Genomic DNA, 26,925 nt, shown 5'->3' on the forward strand with positions numbered 1-26,925 from the left:
CTCCTTGAAGGGCGATTGATGCCTCGCACATTCTTTACCATTAGCCCGATTTTCGATGGCTTCGTGCAGTTCTCCACTTGTTTCGTCTTTATATCTAACAAGAACCTTTATGTCGTGCAGCACACGGAAGTGAACGACGAGATGGCCAGACGGGCTTGGTGGCGTGCCAGCCGCGTGCTCATGAGCACAGTCATCGATACATCTGCCCATCTGGCCAATATATACTCTACCACCCGCACGACAGTGGAATCTGATACGCAACGCCCGAGGCACGCTCAGCAAATTCAGTCTCGTGCTTTGTGTGGCAAGGCTCAGAGGGCTGCTTGGGACTGGGGACTTTATGGAAGAGTCATCTTGTTGGGCACCGAGAACAAACACTATAGGAACATTATAGCGCCGGCCCACTTCTTTACTGCAGTAAAGAAGTGGGCCAGCGGCCGATTATTTTCAATGTTTGCAGACCATTGGTGGGAGGAAGAATGAGAGGAAGAGACCTGGGTGCGGAGGGGCAGCTCCATGAGCTGCTCAGGCGTGGGCTTGCCCCGGAACTGGAACTCGTGGGAGTCGTAGCCCAGGCCAAAGCGGTCCAGGCAGAGCAGCAGGCCGGCCACAAAGCGGGACAGAGGCAGGTGGATGGAGACCGGCAGGGCGGCCACGTCGTAGTCCACGCACGAGGCCGAGTGGCCGGCCAGCTCCCTTCCCACGGCCGCCATGGGGCCCTGGGCCCCTTCCAGGGCTCGCAGGGCTTTGCGCAGAGCCTTGACCGCCACCTCCCTGTCCCGGGAGCACCACTCCAGTGCCAGCCCCACCACGGGGGCAAGCTTCAGCTGGATGTTGATGCCAGTCTCCCACTCCGCCTCAAACTCCACGTGCTGCCCCACCTGCAAGGGGCCACCACTACTCAGAGCACCGCTTCCTCGCACCACGACGACCCGCCCCATCCGGGAACTTACGGCCCGGCCGAGTCCCATTAATCCCCTTCCGAGGCCCACGGATGAGCGCAAACGGACCGGTCTCGCGGCGAAGAACAAAAACGGCGACCCATGTCTGGGTTGTTTTTTTTCGCAAACTCCGTAGAAAAATGTAGAGCCCTTCCACTTCAAGTGAAGAAGGAAGACCAGCGAAGCTGTTATCTTTACGACGTCTAAGACGATGCCTAGAGGACAACGTCTAGGACAACCTCAAGGACGACGTCTAGTACGACCTCAAGGACGACGTCTAGTACAACCTCAAGGACGACGTCTAGGACGATTTCAAGGGCGACTTCTAAGACGACCTCGAGGATGACGCCTAGAGGACGATGCCTAGGACGACTTCAAGGACAATGTCTAGGACAACCTGAAGGATGACGTCTAGGACGACATCAAGGACAACTTCTAGGATGACCTAGATGACGTCCGCGACGACCTCAAGGATAACTTCTAGGATGACCTCAAGGACAACGTCCAGGATGACCTCAAAGATGACTTCTAGGAGGACCTCGAAGACAACCTCTCAGATGGCCAAAGTGGCGTTACTTGGAAACGTAGCTCCTTTAGTGGCTCTGGCAGAGACTCCGTGCGAACACCCACAGGACAACACCGGGATGCCTCAAGGGCAGGAATGCCCGCCACCATAGTTTCGGCTACGGGTCGCACGCAATCCTCCGACTCCGAGGGAAGTGCTCCCTCGCAGTCGGGAGTTGGAAGACGGGCTCGACAGCACCCAAGTGCGACTCTGCCAAAGAAACTGCCTCCCTCTCACAGTTTAATAATCCTCAAAGGCACCTCCACCGAGTGCATTACGTGAGAGGAGGTTCTACCGCGAGAGCCAAAGGGATCCAACACACTTTAAAAGGACCGCGAAAAGATATAATTAAAACAGTGCGAACGAGCACAAGGACAAGTAGAAGAAGGGACACAGACACAGCGCTGTGTCCCTTCTTCTACTTGTCCTAGTGTTCATTTGCACTGTTTTATTTATATGTTTACAATGCACCACCGGCTAGCCTACCTCCAAAAATGACCGTGAAAACCCGCAACGTAGCGCGCTGCAATGTACTACAGATGTGTGGCTAGGTGGTGGAAATATCAAGCCAAAATATCGACTAATCGACTTTCCTCGTACAGAAATTAAAAAAGACCTGTTTCCGACAATCTACGGCACCGTTTCGCAGATGATGCCATATGGGGCTAGCTACCTGTATTCGCTGCCGACGGATGGTGCAATGTGAGGCACGAGAAGATGCGGCGCCTCAACCAAACATTTCTGTGGAAAAAAAATAGGGGGTCCCGAGGGATTTAAACGCCTCTATTCGTATTTAGCGTATTTTAAGAAGATATCTCTCACCGAAAATGGCACATTAGAGATCCCCGCACCACAATGAAGGAAGCAGAGTCAAAACTTTCGTAAGATTGCCTGCAAAGCCAGGCGCCGGTGCGCCCTGGATGCGTCCAGCATCTGTCGGCACCATTTCAGACAGAGCCTGCAATTTCCACGAAATGTTGCCATAGATTGCCCGAAACAGGTTCTTTTTTGGATCATTTTTGAATGAGGTAAGTTCATCCGGTGATATTTAAACTCCACACTTACACCGCCTAGCCGCACCTCCACTGTAAATCATAACGCGATACGTTACAAAACCGATTTTCGCGGTCCATTTAAAATGGGTTACATCTCTTAGGCCCTCGAGGTAGTACAAAATATTAATGATGAAGGTAGCCGATTAACACTTCTATTAATGATGTACGAGACATATTATATAGGTCATATGAGAAACGCAAGTAAAAAAGAGTGATATCGAATAAACATTCCGACTAGCAAAAAACACTCGCGAGGCGTGCTTCGTGAAGATCTCCGAATTTTGCCCGATTAGTTTCAAGTAGGATAATTCCAGGAAGACAATTCCGGTCAGTGATAGCCAGGGACTGCGGAGAATTCCGAAATTTATTAGTTATGCGAATAGAGGATTCGCTTTAAAGTTGATGTACAGCGCAAATTGATGGGAGATAGTGACAACTGTCACGAAAAGAGGAGGAATTGAGATTTTGTGAAACGTGACAAGACGAGCGAGTTTAGTTCGTTCAGCCAATGAATAAAGATTTTAGTGCCGTTACGCCCGATGTATGCGAGTAGTTGGGAAATTTTAAACGAGGTGCTTTATTTTTAACCGATTCGATTTTGCTAATGAGGCATGCTAGATGAGGCCAGCAAATAAAGTTAGCGTAGACTAAAGGGGTGTCCAAACAGGACACCACAAAATGCACGACTCCGACAAATCGTGGAAATTGAAGCGGACGCTTCTATTTTTACGGTCTGTCGGAGTCGTGAAAATGTTTGCAGGAGTCGTGAAAATTTTTACGATCACGACTGCTCTCCTCTTCAGATTGACGTCACACGCCACCTGCGTCTGGCTCACCTCGCCAACGCCCTCGCGTACCGCCGTCGCCTCGGCTCGAAGGCCAAGGGTGGATTTGGGTGGATTTGGGACATTCCTGCGTCGAAGGGTGCGTTTCGCCCACCTCGGATCTGCTTTCTTTGTCGAGATTCACTTTCGTCGTGATGGCGTGCGATGCGGTTCCGTATTGTGAGCGGAGGCCTTGAGCGATTGACCGACAGCCAACAGAGCGTGTGAGTGGCTCTCTGGACCCACGTGATGAGCAGAGCAAGGCCGCCGTGGAGGAAGCGAGGGAGAGATTTGACGGGGGGAAGTTTCCCCCCGGGAAGAATTGACGGAGGGAAATTTCCCTCCGACAGCCGGAAGCGGATCGCGGCAGAGCGCGGCACGATTTGCCGGAGTCGTGAGTTTTGTAGTGTCCTGTTTGGACACCCCTTAACTTGAACGTGACGAGAGTCCTGTACGCAGTTAGGTTCACACGACAGGGGGTAAGGTATAAGTTAACAGATCCTAAAGATTTACTAGCGCTAGCTGTTAGTGGCGGCGTATGCAAACTACAGGGGGCACTTCTCTAGCCTTTATCATCATTGTTCGAGACAGAGAGGGTAACAGAGAGATTAAACGCACATTTCGCAACTTGTCAGCTCACTTCGTGCGTTGTTCGCTTGTTTCACGCTTGTTTCACCCATTAGTTTTTTTTTATGAAGGATGTTTGTGGCACGACGTCTTATTGTAACTTAAAGACGTGGCCCCATAGCCGCGCGAAGCACACACCTTTGGTGCGGAAGTGTCGCTGTGGAACGGTGATACACCATTCTCTACCCCAGTACTAACGCACCGGACAATAAACGGGATATCCGACGCTTTACCTCGGTACCTACCGGGAAGAATGGAGTATAACTTTTATTTTATCCCCACGTGAAGAAACTGAGGAAGGAATAGCTCTTCAAGCTGTAGATTGGCGAGCGAGAAGCGTGCGTAGTAAATGCTTTTATGAAAAAGGCGTTCCCCGTTGGTTCCACCGTCTTTTTTGCGAGTTCCAAGTTCCTTTTGCGAACCAATAAACGTGTTTGCCCAAAACAACACGCTGGAAGAGGCGGTGGCCGACTCCCAGGGATGACTAAATGCCCGCTTCTTCACCCATTCGGCTCAAAACGTATGAAACCACCTCCGCGATTGACGCCTGTAAGAGCGGGTTGGCGACGCTTCCGAATGCCAACAATGAGGTACGCGCATGTTATGGTTTATGACCGTTTATATCTTTGTTTTTTGCGGACCCAAAGAATATTTGCGCAAAATGTGCAGTGCGCAGCAAAACTTTTTTTTTTTTATCATCTATTCTTAACAAAATTTGAGAAAACCAATTGACCATTAGTGCTAGTTTGGCAGGCTAAGCCCGGCAATTTAAGAAGTTACGGGAATTTCATCTTTTCCTTCGAGCAAAAGTTACAGACTCCTTTGTAACGCATTGAACTTAAAAAAAAAACAACAAAAGAAACAGTTATTTAGGTTTGGTGCGCCTGTATCGTACGAATAATCGTCGGCAACTGTCGAATTACGTACGATGGAGGCATCGGTAGCGGCAAGCTTCATATGAGCCAAACGTGCGCTGCACCACACAACACAACAGGGCGCAGCTAAGATGACGGCACGTCCTACACCCTGGTCACCGCAAAACAATTTTTCCACAGAAATAGTTTCCCCAGATCCAACAAAAAAAAAAAAAAATTGGGGACGCCACGACAGATGCTGCGCAAGCTGTCAAGTCAAGCACCAGGCTCGTTCCCGAACATTTCAAAGATGGTATCCATTAAAAGTGCTACTGTGTTTCAGTAGGAAAAGACTCCTAGATATGTCATACAAACTTTTTGAGATTATTTAGGAATTATCAGTTGATGCAGAAGCGAACTACTATAATAACTCCGCGCGTCGTCTGCCGGAGTCACACGGGAAACCCGCGAGGCGGCGCTACCGAAACGTCTCGTTGCCAATAGTGTTCATGCGAGCATTTAGAGTTAAGTTGGGACAAAATGTTGCACCTAGGAATGCTCTAGACTTTTTTGAGAGTTCACTGCAAGCTCCTTGGAGCTGCCTCGAGAAAGAGCACCAGTATTTTGCTGAGTGCCTGGAAACCAGGGGACTACTTGGAGAGCCTCAATTGAGAGAGGGGGGCTTACCTGCCTGAGAACCGAGTCCATGCCCTGCATCCAGGTGAGCAGGGTGAGCAGGGAGCCCACCCCATAGAGGAAGCCCTTGCGCAGCCGCTCTGTCCACACGTCGGGGGGCACTGCCAGCAGGTAGCGCAGGTCGTACAGCACGTACTGGGCACGCCGGAACGACACATTCGCCTGCACACAAAAATGCTCCCTTCCTGCATCCTGCACGCTCCATATTTAGAATACCCTCGCGTGAGGCGGACACTGCGGAAATAAGGGTAATTATAAACGCATGGGTTTCCTGCGCGAGAAAAATAACAATAATGTCTTACTCATTCTTCGCATCCACATTGAACTTTTTAGGTGTTGTGTTTTGCTTTCTTTGTGTTGTTGCTCGGATATTGTGATCCCCGTACACTGTATGGAGTAGCTTGTTGTCCGTGCACGATGCTAGACGAGGAAACAAGGAAAGTGTTTATTGGAACATTTCTAGCGATCCTGCCTAACCGCAAAAATATACTCGGTGGTAACGGTGTAAAAAGGGTAACCGAAAGAAGGGTGCATCCTCATATGTTACGCATCGTGGCCGCAATTTCGGAAACACTAATTGATGAAGCGAGCATTTTGCATTGGCTCCCTGTTTACATCCAGGGCTCTTACCCGAACCCTGGTCGGCACCGCAGAGACAGGGAGCACAAAAAAAGGCCAGGTAAGGGCACGGTGGCTTCATCTCATCACGTCGCTTGAGTCTATTTGGGTGGAAAACTCGAGACCAAAGGGGAAACACTAGGCTTGAGGCTATTTTTGGTCATTTTTAGTCTATAGAGAGTTTCACACATACCATATTTTGGTGTGCTGAATGCAAATAGGTTATAGTATCTCTCGAAACTTTCATACATTTTTAGATATGAAATATAATATGGCGAGTCATTTCGCCCAAATTTGAGACAACTTCCTGAGTAAAGATTATCTACTTTAAATTATATGTCAACATGCTCTAGGAATACCAGACAGTGCAGCCATACCACCACTTTAATTTTAGGTCCGTAACAGACCTTATTCATTATTAGCGCCATCTCTCGGCGGCCGCGAGAACCATTGAGCCTCCGTGCCATCTTTGAGGCTTCTCTAATGTTCCCGCCCTGCCTGCATTGCATTCTCCGCGCTTGTCCCTACAATGTTGTTTTTCTGGGATGTGATGAGGGCGTTAGGTACTTCAAAACAAAGTACCTAACGCAATCCTGGTTCAGAAGTTGCTTCTGTTCAGAATGACCCAAACAACACCAAGAATCTATAGGTCACCGAAAAAACTGTTTGCCGCACACAGCGTGACAAGCAATGCAAGACATAGCGTCGTGAAAGAATCATGAGCCGCAGTTTTCCCAGTGTCTTTTTGTTGCTGTCGTTTTGGTTATTGCGGACGTAACCGGCAAAATTGTGGGAAGCAGCCTTAACCAGCCATTAATACAGTAATGTGGAGCTTCATATGAAAACAATTTGACAAAGCCCGCAGTAGAAGCAGGTGGCCCTGCTATTTTGCCACTCGTATAGTCCTAGTACCACACTGAAATTATTCTGAGATCTTCAGATTGAAAGGAAAAACAAACACAGCTCGTAGATGTCCTTAAGTTGGCTTCTTATTTCCACGTCGATTGCACAGCGAGTCGCAGCAGTAGTGGGGCATCACTTTCTCCAGCGCTCTGCCCTTCCCCTTAGACAAGGGTCACCATGTTTGAGGCTACGGAAGAAGGTTGGTGCAACGTCCGACGGATGGCGTGCAATTCTGAATTAGGTCTAATATAAGAGCTGCACTCACACCTCATATGTCGACCACAAGTTTAAGACACAATGATCAATTACGCCGCTAATTAAATTTTACTTTAAAAAGAAAATATCGCGATTTTTTCTTATTTAATTTACCAACTTACAAGTTTTCTGATGCAACAAGAATTGTGCAAATCCAACCAGCATGTCCAAAGATATTGTGGGAAAAAGTTCATGTCGTGGTGAAAAAAGATGGTTCTGAGAAAACAAGGGTTGAAGTTTAGGAACACGCATGTATACTTAAGTGCCTTCGGCAGGAGAACCCACCAGGCACACAGTGTTCCTCACAATTCTTTGTGCTGATCCTTTTGATAGGCACTGTGTTTACGCAGTCATGAAACACAAGGTGTTTGCCGACGCAGAAGGACTGCAGCAAGGGCGAGAATGATTGTGTCTCACTTCCAGCATTCTTTGTTCCGCCTGCGCATTTTTTAGTTTCTGCTCGAAAGTGTTCTGGCATTTGTGCGTCTGCTTTGTGGGCTTCGTAGACCAACCGACCTGAGACAGTGCACCGCGGTTCAGGAGGAAAAGCTTGCGGACAAAGAGCTCACCCCGAAAAAAAAGAAAGGAACTATGAGACAGGCATATCTCCAAAGTCGCGAAAAGGAGCCGAGCAGCGACGATAAGTGCAGTCAAAAGGTACACAATATTTTCTCGGTTCTCGTCCCCTTTTCACTTCTGCTATGCCCTCGAGTGCGTCAACTTTATGTTTGCGTTATAATGGTAAATCTTTTTCTTTTTTTCTTTTTCGGGGCTTCAAAATTTGCCCTCACATTATATTCGCGCAAATACGTTAACGTTCAACGAGTCCTGTTAGCAGGTCAACTTCATTAGAAAGTTTTAGTAGACATTTTGGCTCAATGACGCCACAAAAAAGTAGCACTCCACCCATAAGCACTTTTCGAGCGTTAGTGTGTAAGTGCGGTTCGTGGATTTGTAATATTATATAAAAAATATGCCAATAATGCTTTTTTTCTTCTTTTTCTTACTTTAAAGTAGATGTCTCGCCTGCTGTGGAATGGGGCTTCCACTGTGGGCTGTCCACTGTCTTTTTCTTATTTTAAAGTAGATGTCTCGCCTGCTGTGGAATGGGGCTTCCACTGTCGGCTGTCCACTGTCTTTTTCTTATTTTAAAGTAGATGTCTCGCCTGCTGTGGAATGGGGCTTCCACTGTCCACTGTCTTTTTCTTATTTTAAAGTAGATGTCTCGCCTGCTGTGGAATGGGGCTTCCACTGTCCACTGTCTTTTTCTTATTTTAAAGTAGATGTCTCGCCTGCTGTGGAATGGGGCTTCCACTGTCGGCTGTCCACTGTCTTTTTCTTATTTTAAAGTAGATGTCTCGCCTACTGTGGAATGGGGCTTCCACTGTCCACTGTCTTTTTCTTATTTTAAAGTAGATGTCTCGCCTGCTGTGGAATGGGGCTTCCACTGTCAGCTGTCCACTGTCTTTTTCTTATTTTAAAGTAGATGTCTCACCTACTGTGGAATGGGGTTTCCACTGTCGGCTGTCCACTGTCTTTTTCTTATTTTAAAGTAGATGTCTCGCCTACTGTGGAATGGGGCTTCCACTGTCGGCTGTCCACTGTCTTTTTCTTATTTTAAAGTAGATGTCTCGCCTGCTGTGGAATGGGGCTTCCACTGTCGGCTGTCCACTGTCTTTTTCTTACTTTAAAGTAGATGTCTTGCCTGCTGTGGAATGGGGCTTCCACTGTCCACTGTCTTTTTCTTATTTTAAAGCAGATGTCTCGCCTGCTGTGGAATGGGGCTTCCACTGTCCACTGTCTTTCTTATTTTAAAGTAGATGTCTCGCCTGCTGTGGAATGGGGCTTCCACTGTCGGCTGTCCACTGTCTTTTTCTTATTTTAAAGTAGATGTCTCGCCTGCTGTGGAATGGGGCTTCCACTGTCGGCTGTTTACTGTCTTTTTCTTATTTTAAAGTAGATGTCTCGCCTACAGTGGAATGGGGCTTCCACTGTCGACTGTCCACTGTCTTTTTCTTATTTTAAAGTAGATGTCTCGCCTACTGTGGAATGGGGCTTCCACTGTCGGCTGTCCACTGTCTTTTTCTTATCTTAAAGTAGATGTCTCGATTGCTGTGGAATGGGGCTTCCACTGTCGGCTGTCACCTGTCTTTTTCTTATTTTAAAGTAGATGTCTCGCCTGCTGTGGAATGGGGCTTCCACTGTCAAATGTCCACTGTCTTTTTCTTATTTTAAAGTAGATGTCTTGCCTGCTGTGGAATGGGGCTTCCACTGTCCACTGTCTTTCTTATTTTAAAGTAGATGTCTCGCCTGCTGTGGAATGGGGCTTCCACTGTCCACTGTCTTTTTCTTATTTTAAAGTAGATGTCTCGCCTGCTGTGGAATGGGGCTTCCACTGTCGGCTGTCCACTGTCTTTTTCTTATTTTAAAGTAGATGTCTCACCTGCTGCGGAATGGGGCTTCCATTGTCTACTGTATTTTTCTTATTTTAAAGTAGATGTCTCGCCTGCTGTGGAATGGGGCTTCCATTGTCGGCTGTCCACTGTCTTTTTCTTATTTTAAAGTACATGTCTCGCCTACTGTGGAATGGGGCTTCCAGTGTCGGCTGCCCACTGTCTTTTTCTTATTTTAAAGTAGATGTCTCGCCTGCTGTGGAATGGGGCTTCCACTGTCCACTGTCTTTTTCTTATTTTAAAGTAGATGTCTCGCCTGCTGTGGAATGGGGCTTCCACTGTCGGCTGTCCACTGTCGGGCCGCCGGAGATTCGGCGGCCCGACAGTGGACAGAAGCTTTGGATTCTCCGAGGAACACTGCAACGTACCTGGTTGCGCTCGAAGGCGAGCCGGCCCTGGGCATTGCGGTGCTTCTCGCACTCGGAAAGGAAAGTGCGCAGCAGCACGGCCAGGGCGTTCTCCTCAGCCACCAGCAGGTGCGCCAAGGTGGGCACCGTGAAGATCTGCACCGACAGGGAGGTGACCGACACCGGGTGCTCGTGGTCGTCCGCCACAAACTCCTTGAGCAGGTCCGGGTAGTCCCGGGTGAAGGCCACGGCAAAGTCCCGCTTGCAGCGGCCGTCCATCAGCATGCCCCCGATGAAGAGCTGGTGGAAGGCCGCCCGGGCCGTCTTCCACAGCTGGGTGTCCGCCCGCATCACGCAGCGCACCAGCGGGAAGCCCTCTTCCGGCGTGGGCTCGAGCATCACCCCGCTGAACACTAGCCGGAACGCTGCGACCGCCCATTGCGTCAATTCCTCTCCGTTTCTAGACTAAACGACGTGATTCACCCGACGCCTCTCCGCTAAATTTAGCAGAGAATCCGACATCGCATCGCAATGTCGAACGACGTTTCTCGGCTAAGTTTAGTGGGAAAATTGTCGATAGAAAATGTGGCTCACTAAAAAAAAAACGCGGAGTGCCGCCGCACCTTGATCGCATTTGGCGTCTACGCCAAGCAATCTTTCCAAGTGCCTGCTTGAGACACCAGAATTAGAAACTCTCCCCGAGAAAGAACATGTTGAGCCATTCCAAAAACTGATTCCATTTTAGGGTCTCGAAAGAGAAGCACCTTTTGGAATCATCTACTAAAAGCGAGTCTCGCGACAAAAACACGCCAAATTTTGTTTCCTGGGGGTTCCTTTTGTGACATACCTCCGTGTTGTAAGCGGACAATTAAAAAGAAATGTTTTTTGGGGTTGCGCATTTTAAATCTTGTCTTACCCCAATGGTAGGTGGGGAGGAGGGAAGCGCGAGCGACGGACGAGCAACGGGCAGAAAAGAGGTTTCGGTCGTGGCCCATCGCCCGAAACCCCATTGGGTGGAGCAAAGCTTCGAACCAAAAGGTGCGATTGACGGCACGCAGATAAACTGAGAATTGCAAAGCATCGCACCGGCTGGCTCCGTGACATTAAATCCACACGCAGCCAGTACACTACTTGCGCTTGGGCACTCTGCCGCTCCTTGAGGAAAAGAAAATCCCAAAGAGACTAAAGGACCGCTCATTCCAAAACGGGATTGTTTGAGACATAGCTGCCGGTAGTCAACGACTTTTATGAATGACAACAATACTGCCCCTACACTCGCAAACTCTCCGAAACAAGGCGGCGGTAAAAGAAGAGCCGTTACCGAGCTCTCACGACTGTCCATGGAGACCTTGTCTACACCTTTGTCGGAGGTCTCTTCCACAACTGGATGCAACGGAGCTCATAAAAAGGTTCACGACGCATTGCGTATGCTGCATGGCACAGCGAGCCAGGGGAATTCGTTGGATCCAAAGGGGCCAGCACCAAGGGTGGTTCCCCGAGTGAGCACCTTCCGCCGTACCAAACATTTAGTTAAGGAAAGCAGCCCCCTTCCTCAAATTCTATCACATACTACAGTGGAATCTCGTTGACATGATTTGGCATGATACATTTTTCAGTATATTACGTGGTTTTTGTAGCGTGAGCTACACTGGCCAAGGTTGAGCAGTTTCGCGTGGCTCCTCCAGAGCCGTGCTGCGCATGTGCGAGGAGCAGTGACATCACACAGCACACAGCTGGCGCGCCAGAGCCGCCACCGCCGCGCCAAAGCCGCCACCGCCGCGCGCTCCGCCGCCGCGTTTGCCTGGCCAGTCTGCACATTCCAGAGGACGGACGTCATAGTCGCGGCAGACGCATTGGCCCCGCCGCGTGCGCAGCTGTGCGCCTCCGTTGCGCAGTAGCCAGGTCTGACGCTACACCGGAGCCACCTGATAGCGCCCCTCATTTTGTGTGCATGCACAGAGGTACCAGTGGGTATACATATAGCAGGGTGTCTGCCAGTGTGGTATAACCATGGAGAAGGAGAGCGAAATTGCTGCGACGCAGAAGAGCGGAGAAGCTTAACTCATCGGATCCCGAAGTAGTTGCCTGGCAATTAGCGGTTGAGCGTAGGAAGAACAAACAGAAGAAGGCTAAACGTGCTGCGGAGACACCGGAGTAAAGGAAGGAATGTCTAGCAAAGCGGCATCGCCAGGAGGCTGAGCGACATGTCCGACCACTCACGCTACGTATATCCTGGCATAGCCGAGCTAAGCCACTGCAATTTGTTTTTTCATTCCCAGCCAACATCCCATAGGAGAAATGTACTTTGATACAAAGAATACAATCATAGTTTTGCTTGAAATCGAATAATACGACTCCAAAAGCGGGTTCTCACGGGCATTTAAATAAATTATGTCTTTACATTCCAATACAATGAAATCACAAGCTCAAATCACATCCTAATCAGCCACGAACGGCCCATTGCGCAGCCACAGCAAGAGAGCCACAGTTAACGCTGGGGAGTTCCAACATTACCGCCCAGTCGGGCGTTGCTGTTTGCCATCAAACGGAAAGTAGCGCACTCTGGTTTCATGTGGCTGGGTGTGCGTTGCGCCCGGTAGGTAGCATTGGCAGTGTTGGCCACCTCTTGCACTATTTTTGCGTCTCCGCACATTTTTTTTTTTTTTTCCGAGTGCACTTTGTTTTGTTATGTCTATTTGTTCTCTGGTGCTCCCTTTCGAGGCTCTCGTGATATTGTTGGCCACCATGACAAGCCCCTGTCTCTAAAAGAAAAAAATGGACATTATCTGCAAGGTCGAAGAAGCGCAAAGACCTGGATTGCCAGTTTCAACTCTTAACACTATCGTCGGCAAGCGGGAAGAAGTCCGCAACAAGCTGAGAGTCTTTGGCGCCAGTGTCAAGCAATTGAGAGGTACGCAGCATGCACAGATGGAACAGATCCTCCTGGCTTGGTTTAAAGAAGTATGAGCAGCACGTGTGAACATCGACGGTAAAGTTCTTCGCAAGAAGGCTTATGAGATCGCGAGCTGGCCGAGCTGGCCGACCAAACTGCGGATCTTTTTTTTTAACTTTGAAAAGAACTTGTTTATTGATATTGAAAAGAAAACCCAAAACAAAGTGACCGACTATTTGAAGGCTGCGGAATAAAAGCAAGTTTCTCACCGGGTATGTATATTTTATTAAATTTTTTTAGCTCATTTTGGATAATACGATTTTCGGGTAACACGTTGCATTTTTTGGTTCCTGTGAAAATCGTATCAACGAGATTCCATTGTAGTAACATATCGATAATTTCATTGCAATCAAAGTTTCCTCTGTACTTTGCTGCAGGATATAAAAAGCTCTGCCTAAATAAATTCCGAGGACACCTCAGCACTTCTTATGAGTTGTGAATATGAAAGCATTCTCGGTGCCAAGAGGAGCAGAAGCGGCCGCAGCGCCAGCACAGAGTGCGGCGGTGCACCGCACAGATTGCCCTGGCTTGCTGGTGACTGCTGCGCCGCTGAGTCAGGCAGCAGCGCGAGTGCGAAGCTCGGCGCGGTGCATGCTGAAATTAGGTGTCCTCTCATCATCACCATAGCCCTAGCTGCGGGTACCGGTTGACAACATTAGACCTTAAAGCATAACGATAGGCCTAACATTAGGCCTAACATCAGGCCAGCACATACCTGAGTCCTCCCCTCCTGCTGCACCGCCAGCAGTTGGGCTGGCCTCTTAGTAACGGTGACGCCGTTGCTATAGAGCCACATCACGCGTTGCAGCCAATGGGAATTTAGGTGCCGTTGCGCTGCTACAGACAATGCCTGCTTCGCTCCATAGGACAGTTAATGTGTTCGCATTAAAAGCCCTCCACTCTCCACTTTAGCAGGGTGAATGCTCTACTAAAGTGAAAGTAGAGGACTTTGTGGCATTGACTCTTCTAGTGTGGAAAGAAAGGAGGCCTCTGCATAGGGGGCTTGTCCTTTTCTTGACCTAACACTGACCATGTTTCCCATGTTTAGAAAGAGAAACAAGTGAACCGTGAAAGCCGCAGGTTGCACACCCCACGTATTTCCACAGCGAAGTTTCCCACGACAGAACTATGTGCGTTGCAAGAAGCCCACTTTCAAGTGCTTCAAACCATGCATGTTGGGGACTACATAAATGTGACATTATCGTATCTGCTTTGGACCAAAGATTCAGCGAAAGAGAGCAGTTATCCAACCGGCTCGCACTACAAGCTGCCCGACACACGGCGAGCGTAATAAAAATTTCTACGTCTCTGCGCCCAGATGCGACCGATTCCAGACAAAGCGAGCATATTTACGCGTCAACTGGGCCGCATTTCGTCGCATCCGATCCGCAAAGTCCCACTTAGGAATTTTCCCAAAAAGTAAATAGAGTCGGACTCACCCTGGCACTGGGAGAGGAAGCCCTGGAGCCAGGACAGGAGCCGCATGGCAAAGGTCTGGTGGGCAACCACGGAAGAGTGCATGACCAGCACCCGCAGGGGACGGCTGCCGTGTCGGGACGTGAAGCGCTCAATGTGCTGCTTCACCTGCACGGGAGTCCCAAAGGGTGCCCTGATGGACGTCTGGTTTTACAGCCAGAGCTGCCCAAGCACGTCTCGAGCATTTACCGCCTCCTCAAAAGTCCCTTTCCGGCCGTCGAACGAGCGTCACGCCGTTGTCTGCCGCAACCTTGGTGGTGCTGCACTTCCCTCTCTGGATTCATGGTCTGCAAAAGCTTCGGCAGCCGCAATGACGGCAACGCTCGCTCTCCCTCCCACTTTTTGTACAAACATGTACCGGCAGAGTTACGACATCCGACGCGCGGCTTCCCGCGACGTAACAAGTCGCCAATTGGGGACGCACGGGCGCTGTAGAACGCTTCCGGGACGTGCTCCGGGCAGCATGCCCCAGTTGACTCCTTCCACTTTGCTGCCTCTCCTCTCCATTGCATTTGTAGCAAGCTGCGAGTCTGCTTTCCTCTCCAGATTCTACCTCTGTCCTTAGTCAAATGCACGCACAAAAGGTGTACCAATGGAACAAAACCTCTATAGTTCTGCCAATCGTTGCCTGTACCCAAATACGGCTCTTTCGTGCTTCGCTGTCGAGGCTAGCGTAATCTCCTTCACACAAGAGTGAATGAGATGCAAAACCGAGTCGCGGCAATGCGGGGCTCCGGCACCGTGGATGCTGCGCCTCGACGACTGAGTACAAAGCAGTTGACGCCTAGTACAACAAAGGCGGACTTTGGAGGTCTGGCAGCGCCATTCGGCACGGTGCCGACTTCGCATCGTCGGATGTTGGCACGTCATGACCGAGAATGCACGACACTCTTCGAAACTGAGCCCAAAAGTGAGCTCGCGATGCAAAACATAAATGCGTAGAAAACCGAACGAAATTGACGGTTATACTTTGATGCAGACTATCGGTGTGCGTTTCTGCATTCATTCTAAATCTACTAAGCAAAAAAAGTAACAATCGCGCAAATTGAATAAACGTAAAATTGTGAGTTAAAAAAACTGGATGAGATTAAATAGTTATATGAACGAAATACCATTACAAAATGTAAAAAATTCATTATCGTAGAGAGTCGCCCAAATCAAATAAATGATGAGAACCTACAAAACTATCGCATTATGCGCTATAGAGTTTTGTATAAAAGAAAACGTCCATTTTCATTTCCATTTCTTTTCTCGTCGAAAATTTGGCAGCTCAACCAAAATCGGTAGGGAAAGTAGACCTTAACCCACGAAATCGGGAAGAATATTTTAGAGCAGCAAACATGCGAAGACCAGCTGGCACGCCGACGAGCATCCAAACGCAAACCTGCGGCGCCGATTCGAGGGACAAAATTTAGGTTTAAAAAAAAAAAAACTACCGTATGTATTTGAATATAAGTTGACCTTTCTTTTTTCGCAAATGTAAAAAGTTAACTCGAGCTACCATCGTAACCAGAGAATTTTAAGCTACATTCGTGACCAAATTTCAGGACCCTACTGAGCGAAGGGGGAAGCGAAAGGAAATGCTTGGCAACGCACCTTGCCCTGCGCGGATGAGAAGCAAGACAAAATGCTAAGGTTACTTGCGGTTCGCACTGCTCACGGCGGCATTGCTCACATCTTTGTATATGGTCTTTCCTCATTTCGCCCGTCTCCGCCTTCTTTCGTTTCTTGTTGTCGACATTTCGCAACGGTGTCGGTGAGGCATTGCTGCGAATTTGTGAGGATGTCTACGAAGCTTCCGACGACCATGACATGTCCGGCAGTTTTGCCGACGATCAAGTGCTTGACATCGTGCTGTGATTTAGCTCAGAGCGTTGAAAAGAAAGATTGATTTGTTTCTTTTGTTCAAACTTTCGATTTGATTTGTTTCTTTCGTTCAAAAATGGAGCCCAGTTTTGCCCATTTCCAGTTTCTGGTGCTCATAGAGCCCCATTTTCCCACAGACATTTTCAGGAAATCAATTATAACTTTTGATTAATATATCGGATCAAGCTGAAACTTTGGCACCTGGTTGTGACCTCTAGCTCTACCTTTGGGCGGAGAATGAGCGTTCGGCGATGCCTAGTTTATTTTTGTGGTAAAGAAAAACCTGTATATTTTTTTTTTTTTGTGACACCCTGTATATACATTTTACATCATGCCCCAGTGTAAGCCTTCTTATTCTTTCTGCAGCCTTCGATTTTGTCTTATTCTGTCAGTGCAATAAACTCGTGTTCACTATTGAAATGCCTTTATTGTTTAGTAGTACTGGTTAGCAAAAAAAAAGGGGGGCGGGGTTTCCTCAGCCCCATCACCTACACACTAGCGATAGGGCAGAGCAGAGTACTTCAGTAAAGAAGAAAGTGAAAGAAACAGCAAGGAAAGTGCGAGAGGGAAGAATGCAGGAAAATAGGTCAGAAAAATAGGACACAAGAAAAGAAAATGCGTTTGACAATTCACTGAGAAGTTTTTTGCTGTTTGAGGCGAGGACGAGAGTTTTGAGGACAAGGACACATAGGGCTAAATTAAAGGAGACAAACAGATTATGTGCCGCCTGCCATAATAAGGAGTTTTAGAATAGCGCACGCTAAAGCTTTGCGTACGCAAAGAATAGCGTCGTCGCAACTGAGCATGCGCTGAATGCAAACCACAATTTGCGCTTTGCGCACGCTATTTTAGCTTACACTATTTCTCAGAAGTTGCGTGCGTACGCAAAGGGTCTTTGCACTCCTCCAAAAGGGATTTGTGATCAGAAGTTGGCTAAAGCCAAGATGAGCACAGTTAAAAAAATGGCGGCCCCCAGGACCATGGCTGCAGCCGCCTTGGCGAGGTGTAAGCGCAACGTCAGTGGCATACTTGCGACTGCAATTTTCAATATGGGACGACATTGCACTAGGTTTGGAAAACCCAGTAAGGTGGGCAAAGATCACTAGCAACTTGATGCTTGCGACGAGCGAACATTTATCCGTGAAGGTCAGTACACTCTCGCCGAGGCGACGCAAGCGGACACGACTGGTCGATTGCTCACGTCGCATTCTCACATTTAAACAAATGTAAAATTGTTACTACGAACCAAAAATCTGAAGTTACAGCATTTCGTGTGTGAAATAAAAAGTGTTAATGTATCTTGGTGGCGTTGCAAGCGCGAGATGCTTGGGCTTTTGCGTCGCGGTGGAAGAACGCTATTCTAAAACCCCCTTGCGTCGCGTGCACTAATGCAAGCGTTAAATTTAGCACTAGCGTGCGCTAAAATTGAGTACATTATTCTAAAACTCCCTAATGATAGCGAGACACTAGAGCACTTGGTTTTGTAGTGCACGGGGCTTCGCCCTGCCCCCCCTGAAGGGGTAACTGATTTGGCCGGGAATCTGGGTTTTGCTGGCGACGAATGAAGGACGCTAGAGGAAAGGATTACAGTGACAAAGAGACGATTAGAAGATTGGTGGATATTATGTAGGGAAAAATGAATGATGCACAACTAACTAGCACAGCTGGGGACAGAGGAAAATTGGGGCTCCTTCCTGCGTGCCTCCGGCCCAAAGACTGAACCCTGTCTCCCAGTGGGTCCGGTGCTGGGTAACGCCGAAAAAGTTTGACCAGGGGAAAATTGGCGACTCCCTCGCCGGGGGGAAGAGGCAGGGGTGATGGTTTTAGTTTTCTTTTTGCCGATCCTCCGAAGGTCATCCTGGTGATATCCCACACTGCCTGGTGATAGTTAGGGGGAGAAAATTGGTCTTAGACGGACGGGAGGAATCATACGTTGGGTCTTTTTAGACTTAGGCTAGGTGGTGCAAAGGGTATAGCATTAACATCCATCCATCCGGGACTTTTTGAGGCTTGTTGGGGTCCCCTGGAATGAAAAGTTTGAGAACCCCTGCGCTAGGTGATTTTCCAGCTCCCCGCCACCCTCCCATTGGTAATGACCACAGATTGGTTACACCTGGTTTCAAGGTAAAGGAAAGGAGCACAGTCAAGGCCCAGGAAGGTACACGCAGAGAAACCTGGAGGCGGGACCCACCTGCAGGCAGTCTGCGAAAGAGGAGCTGCGCACAAGACTGCGGCCCTCCCGGTCCACCGTGGTGGCGTACTCTATGGCCTCCCGGTGGGTGCACTCGATGGCCCGGTTCAGCGTCTGGATCACCTGCCACAACACGTCGGAGCACGTCACCACCAGGCATCCTCAACCACCCGGTTCAGGTCGAGTCTTCCTCGGGGGAAACAAGCACAGCTCTGCTCCATCAGCAAGCAGTCGCCCGAGTTACGAGGAGCTTCATCCCCGTCTGTCTGTCTTAAGTCAATGCCATAGAATGTGTTCCCAACTACGCCGGCTGTTGACTAACCTTGCTCTCTCGCCTCAAGAGTCACTCTAGATTTCCCCAAAATTCAGTGGATTCTTGTCCTGCACATCTGGGAAAAAATGTTTTCGCGCTAAATTTAGAAAAGAGCCTCACTTGGCGTATAGTTATACGCCAATTTTTAGTAATTCGCAAGTTCGCTAAATCTTGCACCTTTGCGTCATGCTCCCGCATTACACTTGCACATTACACGCACGCATCTACACTTTTTGGGGACACCTTTTATGAATACGCGAATGAAAAACAAAACTAGGAGGAAAATGTAGACAGCACTGTCGTAATAATCGCACAAAATGTAGACAGCACTGTCGTAATAATCGCATAACCCTTGGCCGTACATTGTGATCGCTGCGAGTGTAACCCAAATTTTAACGAAATATAGTGGGAAGCGGCGCAACAAAAATCAAGCCCGAAATTCCAGAGGCCTTCAAGGTAAGATCCCATGGCACTGATGTGTGCATCAGTGCCCCCTCGTTATACAGATAAGGAATATTCGTATCTTAGAAATTACCAATTAAAAGAGAATTCTCCAACCACAAAACCATAAAAACAAGTTCCGACTTCGACCGTGAACGCAGCGCAGCTTCTGAACCCTGCGAAGCACGTGACCATTTGATTGGCTTCGCTCATTGGAATTTCGGCATATCCAGCAGACGCCACGAAACATCAACAGCTCCCTAGGTGCCTTACCGTCTGTGTACATGCAAAGCCTACATCAGGTTACGAGACCAGCGACCAAAACATTGCCAACTTAAAAAGAGGGAATAATGTTTTCTCATTTACAAAGACGAAGAGGTTGAGGTTGCAACTGCCCCATACAACCTATAGCCACCCCTGAAGAGGTAGGCTTCGAAACATCAAGACTCCTTTTTACGATTTTGTGGTTGGAGAATAGACTTTTAATTTAGTCATTTCACCCAACCAGACAGATCTCTGTCCAAGATGTTCACCATAGAGTCTTAGAAATGAATGTGTCACATAGCAATATGTGCTAGTTTTTGCCACTTCTTCATCTCCACGGTGACTGCAAAATATTTCCCATCCGCATGTGTACCTCAACCTGCGTTCGTGTTTGTGAGTTTTTTTTTTTGTTTTTTTTTCTTCAAGGTAACATTTGGTTGAAAGTATGCCTCATCCAGTCTGCATCTTTTCTCGTGTCCTCGTTGTTCTTGGCGTATAACTTTAAGAATGTGAACGAGCAACTAGACCTACTTGCCGCCTCAATCCGCAAGTTTTAAAATCAGGGTCCAAGCAGTGCCATTGGGCAATGGTTCTGGACCATCAACTTGTCCCAAGCGATGGGTCACTGCGTCCGTAATCAGGCAAGTAGTGTTAGAAAAAATGTGATAGTAATAATGCGCTTAATAGGAAAGGGTGGATTGCTGGGCTTAGTGTGTCGTTGAACGACGAGATTACAAATGGCGCAGAAAGACACCACAAAAGTAGAAGGAGCAGGCAGAACAGCCGCTGACTGAGAACCTATTAGAAATTCCACACGCGTGTTGTCTAGTAAGGGGGAACAATCCTTGCAATATATTGCAAGTGTCGAGCGATGCTCTTGCAGTTTGTCAGGCCTCTCCCCCCTATATACTGATAGCTTATTTAGCCCATAGATAGAATTCCCGAAAACGCCAGCCAAAACCAGGTTAACCACTAAGCTTAATAGGAGCACGTCCTCCCAAGTTACCTATGAAAGCTCGAGATTCCTATATCACAAATTGCATAAAGGGCCACCTACAAATACTATGGAAACCTAAAGACACTTTTTATAAAGTATCCCTGCACATTAGCGGCCTTGAAGCCAGAGTCGACTCCGAGTTCGCCGCCCTTTCGATTGACGGCTACACGGGAACTACATCGACTGACCTATTTATTTGAATATAGACCCGCGTTTTTTACCCCTTTTTCCGCCAGCTTTTAATAATCGACCCAAGATCCAGACCCAAGAAGGTCCTAGCCCCTGTGTCAGCCGACTGTGTCAGCCGCTGCTCCTAGCACTCCCGCGCAAAGCTGCGAAGCTCCCCGCTCCGGATCAAGGCGGTGAAGCTCCATGCAAGTGGCACCAGTGCCACGGTACTTCGTAGCCACGGTGCAAAGGCACGTGGCAGACACGATAATCGAGTCATCAAAAGTCCCCGTCCCGTCTTATTATGATAACCGCCATCCCACCATTTTGCACATTTTTCTGCCAGCTTTTAGCTCCCGACGCGGCCGACACGGTCTTAAAATTCGGATGATGACGAGGCCAGCGCACTTGGCACGCAGTCTCTGAATTTCATTTCCTCTTAAGCCTTAGGCGCAGCCGATGAGAGCACCCAAAGAGCACCAGAAGTGCGACTAGGTGGAAATCTCTCTCGGCGAGTTCTTTAGGCGATTCAACTGATTGAGTGTGGCAAATGTTCCGTGCTCAAGCTTTTAGCGCGTGTGCGCATGTTGAGAGTTGCCAGTGTTCGAGCCTTCCAACGTGCTTTTACGTAAGACAAAAGTAACGTAGAGACAAATACATATGTATTTCCCTTTTCTTAACTTCAAGCGATATTAAAATGAAGTAAATATTTTCACATTTCCCCTTTGTCTTAGCAAAGATTTAATTTTGGCTCAAATGGCGGTTCTATCGCTGGCCACTAACGACCCGTGCTTTCCCCCGACCTGCTCGTAGGTGTGCGCCTCGTCGTTGAAGAGCATGGTGACGAAGGTGTCCTGCTGGACGCCGGGGGCCAGGTCCGGGGGCAGCTCCGTCGACTTGTTCCAGGTGAGCATCTGGTGGCAGTAGAGCAGCACCGCCCGCAGCACCAGCTCCACCCGGCTCACCAGGTCAGGAGGAAGCCGCTCCAGGGGGTCCTCCTCCGCTCCGCCCTGCGCATTCCCCTCTTCCATCTCTTTGGCGACAAACCCATCTGGCGGGTCTCATTCCCTCAACTTAGGATATCATCTTAGAAGTTGTGTCTTGGCCAGTTCACTTTCCGGGAAATTCGGAGCATCTTTTTTCACTCTATTTTAGTGCCAAAAATTTGTGGCTTATCAGATAAAACGGAGGTTCGGGCGAGTTGGTTGTTCATGACTGACATGGAAACAGCGCACCCTCAAAACAAGCACTCTAAGCTTTCATGCACACAAAAGAAAGAACCACTTACACAGCGCTGACTGACAACTCTATGTTATATTTACAATTTTCGTTTTCGTCTTTCTTTGGGACTAGGGTTTCTATGGCAAAAGATTGCCCTTTTCTTCTTCCTTTTTTTTTTTTTTTTTTTTTTCCTGTGCTTTTGTAATAGGAAGCTAAACCATAAAATTATTGTATGGCTAAGTACTCAAGTTCTTTGTTGGACAACATTATGGAAGGAGTGCTGACACATCTCTCCTTTTTCCTGGCAATGTTCTCTGCTTCCATGATTTCTCTTGTCAGCTTGTCGTAGTTCCTGCCTAACACTGTGCATTTCTCCAGCTGCGCTGTGCAGCCACAGTCTCGGCAGTGAATTTCCAGGTGTCCGGAGTTTTTGTTGGTGATAGTGCAGTTGTGCTCACGAAGGCGATCGTTGACGCACCGTCCGGTCTGTCCTATGTATTGTCGTCCACAGGTTAGAGGGAAGGAGTAGACCGCCTTTTCGGTACACTGTACGAAGTTGTTTTTATGTTTCTTCGTGCACTTCGTGCACGGAAAAATCTACAAGTGTTCTCCATCGATATTAAGGACCTTTACTATGCCCTGCCCCAAGACCGTCTCCTACAGTGCATTGAGGAGCGCATAGACACCTATGGCACTATTTCATTCCAGAATGCATCAGGCATTTCCCAAGGAGAATTTTTGAACTTGATTAACCTCTATCTCAAATCCACGTTCGCTACTTGGGATGGTCATATATACCTACAAAAGCAGGGAGTCTGCATAGGATCATGCATTGCCCCTGTCCTTAGCGACCTTTATCTTGCCCACCAAGACAGGCAGTTAAAGCACACCTTGGATACTTCCAAAGTTATCAAAGTATTCCGGTATGTTGACGATTATTTAATCGTACTAGAAACCGATGATCAAAACTTTACAACCATGGTTGCCGAAGTTCTAGACAGCTTTAAAGGCTGCATGAGCCCTTTAAACTTCACGCACAAACTTCCAGTTGACCGCTCGTTAAGATTCCTGGATCTGCGACTTTTTATTTTACCTTATCATGTATGCTGGACCTATGAGCCCAGGGGGGAAAAGCCGCTTCTACCTTTCAACTCGGCGCACTCGAAACTTGTTAAGCGGAGCATTGTGCGGTTAAGTCTCAACAACGCACTTACAAAATCATGCTGCCATTCCATGCAAACAAGCTTCAACGGGCAAGTCTCTCGATTAAAATGCGCAGGGTATCCAACCTCCTTACTAACATCAGTGGCCGAAAGACTCATCAAAGACATCAAGCAAGGGGACCACATTAAACAAAAAGAAAAAGACAGGGCCAAAAAACCGATCATTGTGCCATATATTCACAACTTTTCCTACGCTCTAAAGAAAATAGCTAATAGAGTTAACCTGGACATTGTCTTCTCAGCCCCTAGCAAACTTCATAGCCTGTGCAAGCGAGTAAACACACCCACAAGAACCACAGTCAAGTGCACGAAGAAACATAAAAACAACTTCGTACAGTGTACCGAAAAGGCGGTCTACTCCTTCCCTCTAACCTGTGGACGACAATACATAGGACAGACCGGACGGTGCGTCAACGATCGCCTTCGTGAGCACAACTGCACTATCACCAACAAAAACTCCGGACACCTGGGAATTCACTGCCGAGACTGTGGCTGCACAGCGCAGCTGGAGAAATGCACAGTGTTAGGCAGGAACTACGACAAGCTGACAAGAGAAATCATGGAAGCAGAGAACATTGCCAGGAAAAAGGAGAGATGTGTCAGCACTCCTTCCATAATGTTGTCCAACAAAGAATTTGAGTACTTAGCCATACAATAATTTTATGGTTTAGCTTCCTATTACAAAAGCACAGAAAAAAAAAAAGGAAGAAGAAAAGGGCAATCTTTTGCCATAGAAACCCTAGTCCCAAAGAAAGACGAAAACGAAAATTGTAAATATAACATAGAGTTGTCAGTCAGCGCTGTGTAAGTGGTTCTTTCTTTTGTGTGCATGAAAGCTTAGAGTGCTTGTTTTGAGGGTGCGCTGTTTCCATGTCAGGCTTATCAGAGTTTATTCTCGCTAAATTAGGAATTCTTTCAAATTTCGAGTTTAGTTTTACTGCATTCCCAAATTTCTAAAAAATAAAATATGCATTCGCTCGTGTCAAAGGAGATTTTTTCGGCTCATTTCGGCGTTTGCACTCTTGCCTCCGGAAATACCCGCCTTCCCGCAACAAAACTTGGGAACAAACATCGCTCGAGTAAACGTCGAGACTTTAAAACCACCAAACACCCGGATTCGGTCGCCGGAAAGCATAGAAGCACCAGCTGCCCAGCTCCCCTCGTAATCTTCCGTCATAAAAACAAGACCCCTCCCTTTCGAACGAGCCCAAATATCCGGTCTGGAAACCGGAACAGCGACCTCTGCCGTGACCCGAAATGTGGCGACGTCCCAAAGGAACCTCGACGAGATGTACTAGAGATCGGTCAAAAGGTGTTTGCGAGTGGGCGTAGACTAGGATGACGACGGGAGAGAGAGGCATCTTCCGACCGCGGCGTCCACTTCCTGCCTGCACGCATTGCATGCCGGTCCCCACTACATGCGCTTGTGCAATCCCACCTACGCGTTTGTTTGCCCCCAGCTGCCTCCTTTACCCCGGACGTTACGAAGTGACCTCGACTCGGTTCGTAACTGGTCTAATGAATGTAAAACCACCCATTTCTCTCCTTCCCTGAATCCGTCAAAACTGTGCTGTGCATTTGATTTGATTCAATAACTCCCATTTTTCCAGCGTGTCTTTAAAGGAATCCCACCTTTTCCTCACCCCACTTTCCACACGGTGGAAACATTTCCATCTCCCTATTATGCAAAGTTCTCTACTTGTCATTGTATCACATATGCAATGTCCTAAGACGTCACCACTGGCTCGATCCAACTCCTGGGGGTTTGGGTATAAAAGAGTGAGACCGTCGCAGTATTAAATGGAACATATCTCACGAGTGATCCGTGATCGCTGCTCGAGTCATGGCGCAGCCGACAGGATATTGAAACGAGGAGGCTAAGCGCAGCCGACGACTGAAATAGATCTGTCCCTGGAGGTACTACGCCCGACTGGCAACCTCGAGCAGAACTGGCTCGAGTTTGAGCAAAGGTTGGACCTAAAGGCTATGGGATTCACAAAGAAGAAGGAAGACCAAAAGGCGGCCTTGCTGCTTCGTGTCGCCCGAGAAGCGATTGAGGTCTACAACAACTTTGTGTTCAGGACGAGGAATGGTACACGACCCTGGTGAAGAAGGTCGAAGCCTACTGCATTCCATGCGAGAATCAGCTATACGAGCACTATGTCTTTAGAGGCACACGGTAGCGAGAGAAAGAGTCTTTCAAAGAGTTTCTTCGAGGTTTAAGAACCAAAATCCAGTCGCACAATTTCAGAAGTGTTACAGATTTAATGCTTTGAGACCTAATCGCGTTTGAAATTTTTGACAAAAAACTGCGAACGAAGCTTCTGCGGGAAACCAACCTCACGCTTGACAATGCGATACAAATCTGCCAGGCTGCTGAAATTTCAGAAAAGCAGAATCAAGCGTGGGAAGCAAATGAGAAGCAGGCTGATGTTCTCGGAAGACCAATTGTGGGACAGATGTGCACCAAGCAGAGAACTAGTTGCAATCGTTGTAGGTAATTTGGTTCACGACTCTCAATGCCGTCCCGACTTAGGAAGAACCTGCCAGAAATGTGGGAGAAATGACCAATTTGTGGCGTGCCGTCTCGCGGGTCAACGAGTGGCGGGCACGCGGAACTGCCGCATAAGCAAGGACATTGGTGTGGTATATGGGAAACAGCTTCGTGGGAAAGACGACTTGACGTCCTGAATGTTGGCGCCAAGAAGCCAGAAAGACAGACTGGATGGTGAGCACTTGGACCTTTGGAGGAGGAAAAATCAAGCTGAAAGTGCATGCTCTGTCTCAGGCAAACCTTCTGCCTTATGCAGTGAACATTAAACAGTGCACCAGATTCGAAGCCCAGTCAAGTTGCACTTGGAGACGGTGGATTGATGAAACGCATTGGAATGACGAAACTCTGGTTCAAGATCAATGAAAGAGAAGCTTACATCTACTCTTTTGTTGTGAAAAATTTTTGACAGTCACTTCTAGGACTGAAGGCGAGCAAGATGTTTGGGCTGGCGTTGTGCGTGTACCGCCCATTCAAAAACCATCTATTGCGGACGAGTTCCCCGGAACCTTTGAAGGAACGGATGTGTGAAACGGCACTACCACGCGGTTCTTTGGGAAGACGCCGAGCCATCTGTAAAGCCTGCTCAACGAGTACCTTTGCAGCTACAGGAGCCCTTGCAGGCCAGTGGGACTTAAGGGTACTTGCATGCAACGCCACTGGCGAAGAAACTCATTTGTTGGGATGTTTTTCAAGGACAAAAGCATGCGTTTTCATTCAATCTCTCCTTCGCAAAACTTGATGCAACTGGGGGACTGCAGTACCCAGTGACGATATTTGAATGCGGTTCATAAATTGGACCCGACCATTGCATGAGCACTTGATTTGGGCTCGTGATAATCGACAGCTCGAGAGGCAATCGGACAGTGGCCCGTGTCGAATTGCTGCAATGACGACAACAGCCGAACCGTAACAATGTCTGGAACTCGGAGCGTGTCCTCCGCTTTGCCAACCCTAAAGCGTAGCTATGATCAAAATTGGCGGCTCATAATCGGCTCCAGATCACGTGGCTGCTCGTTTCTCTTTCATTTTTTCTCCGACTTCTATGGCGTGGGGCGAAAAACGAATGCGCGTTTCACGGGTCCTATAGGGGACCCATTCTAAGCGGTATTTCCAAAAAAAG

At 48.2% G+C, this 26,925-nt stretch overlaps 1 protein-coding gene across 1 annotated transcript in view; it reads right to left on the reverse strand.

Moving 5' to 3' along the window:
* LOC8037225 (E3 ubiquitin-protein ligase UBR2) overlaps nucleotides 1-26,925 on the reverse strand; it is a 122,157-nt gene that overhangs the window by 69,836 nt on the left and 25,396 nt on the right. The window contains exons 5-10 of the mRNA XM_029991547.3: nucleotides 21,611-21,817; nucleotides 18,625-18,747; nucleotides 14,531-14,675; nucleotides 10,160-10,563; nucleotides 5,554-5,724; nucleotides 495-881 (exon numbers count right to left, since the gene is read on the reverse strand). Coding sequence (XP_029847407.2) covers nucleotides 495-881; nucleotides 5,554-5,724; nucleotides 10,160-10,563; nucleotides 14,531-14,675; nucleotides 18,625-18,747; nucleotides 21,611-21,817 — 1,437 coding nt within the window. The remainder of the gene's footprint in view (nucleotides 1-494; nucleotides 882-5,553; nucleotides 5,725-10,159; nucleotides 10,564-14,530; nucleotides 14,676-18,624; nucleotides 18,748-21,610; nucleotides 21,818-26,925) is intronic.

This window comes from Ixodes scapularis, unplaced genomic scaffold, assembly GCF_016920785.2.
Source record: "Ixodes scapularis isolate PalLabHiFi unplaced genomic scaffold, ASM1692078v2 PGA_scaffold4__175_contigs__length_147842914, whole genome shotgun sequence".
Taxonomy (NCBI): Eukaryota; Metazoa; Arthropoda; class Arachnida; order Ixodida; family Ixodidae; genus Ixodes; species Ixodes scapularis.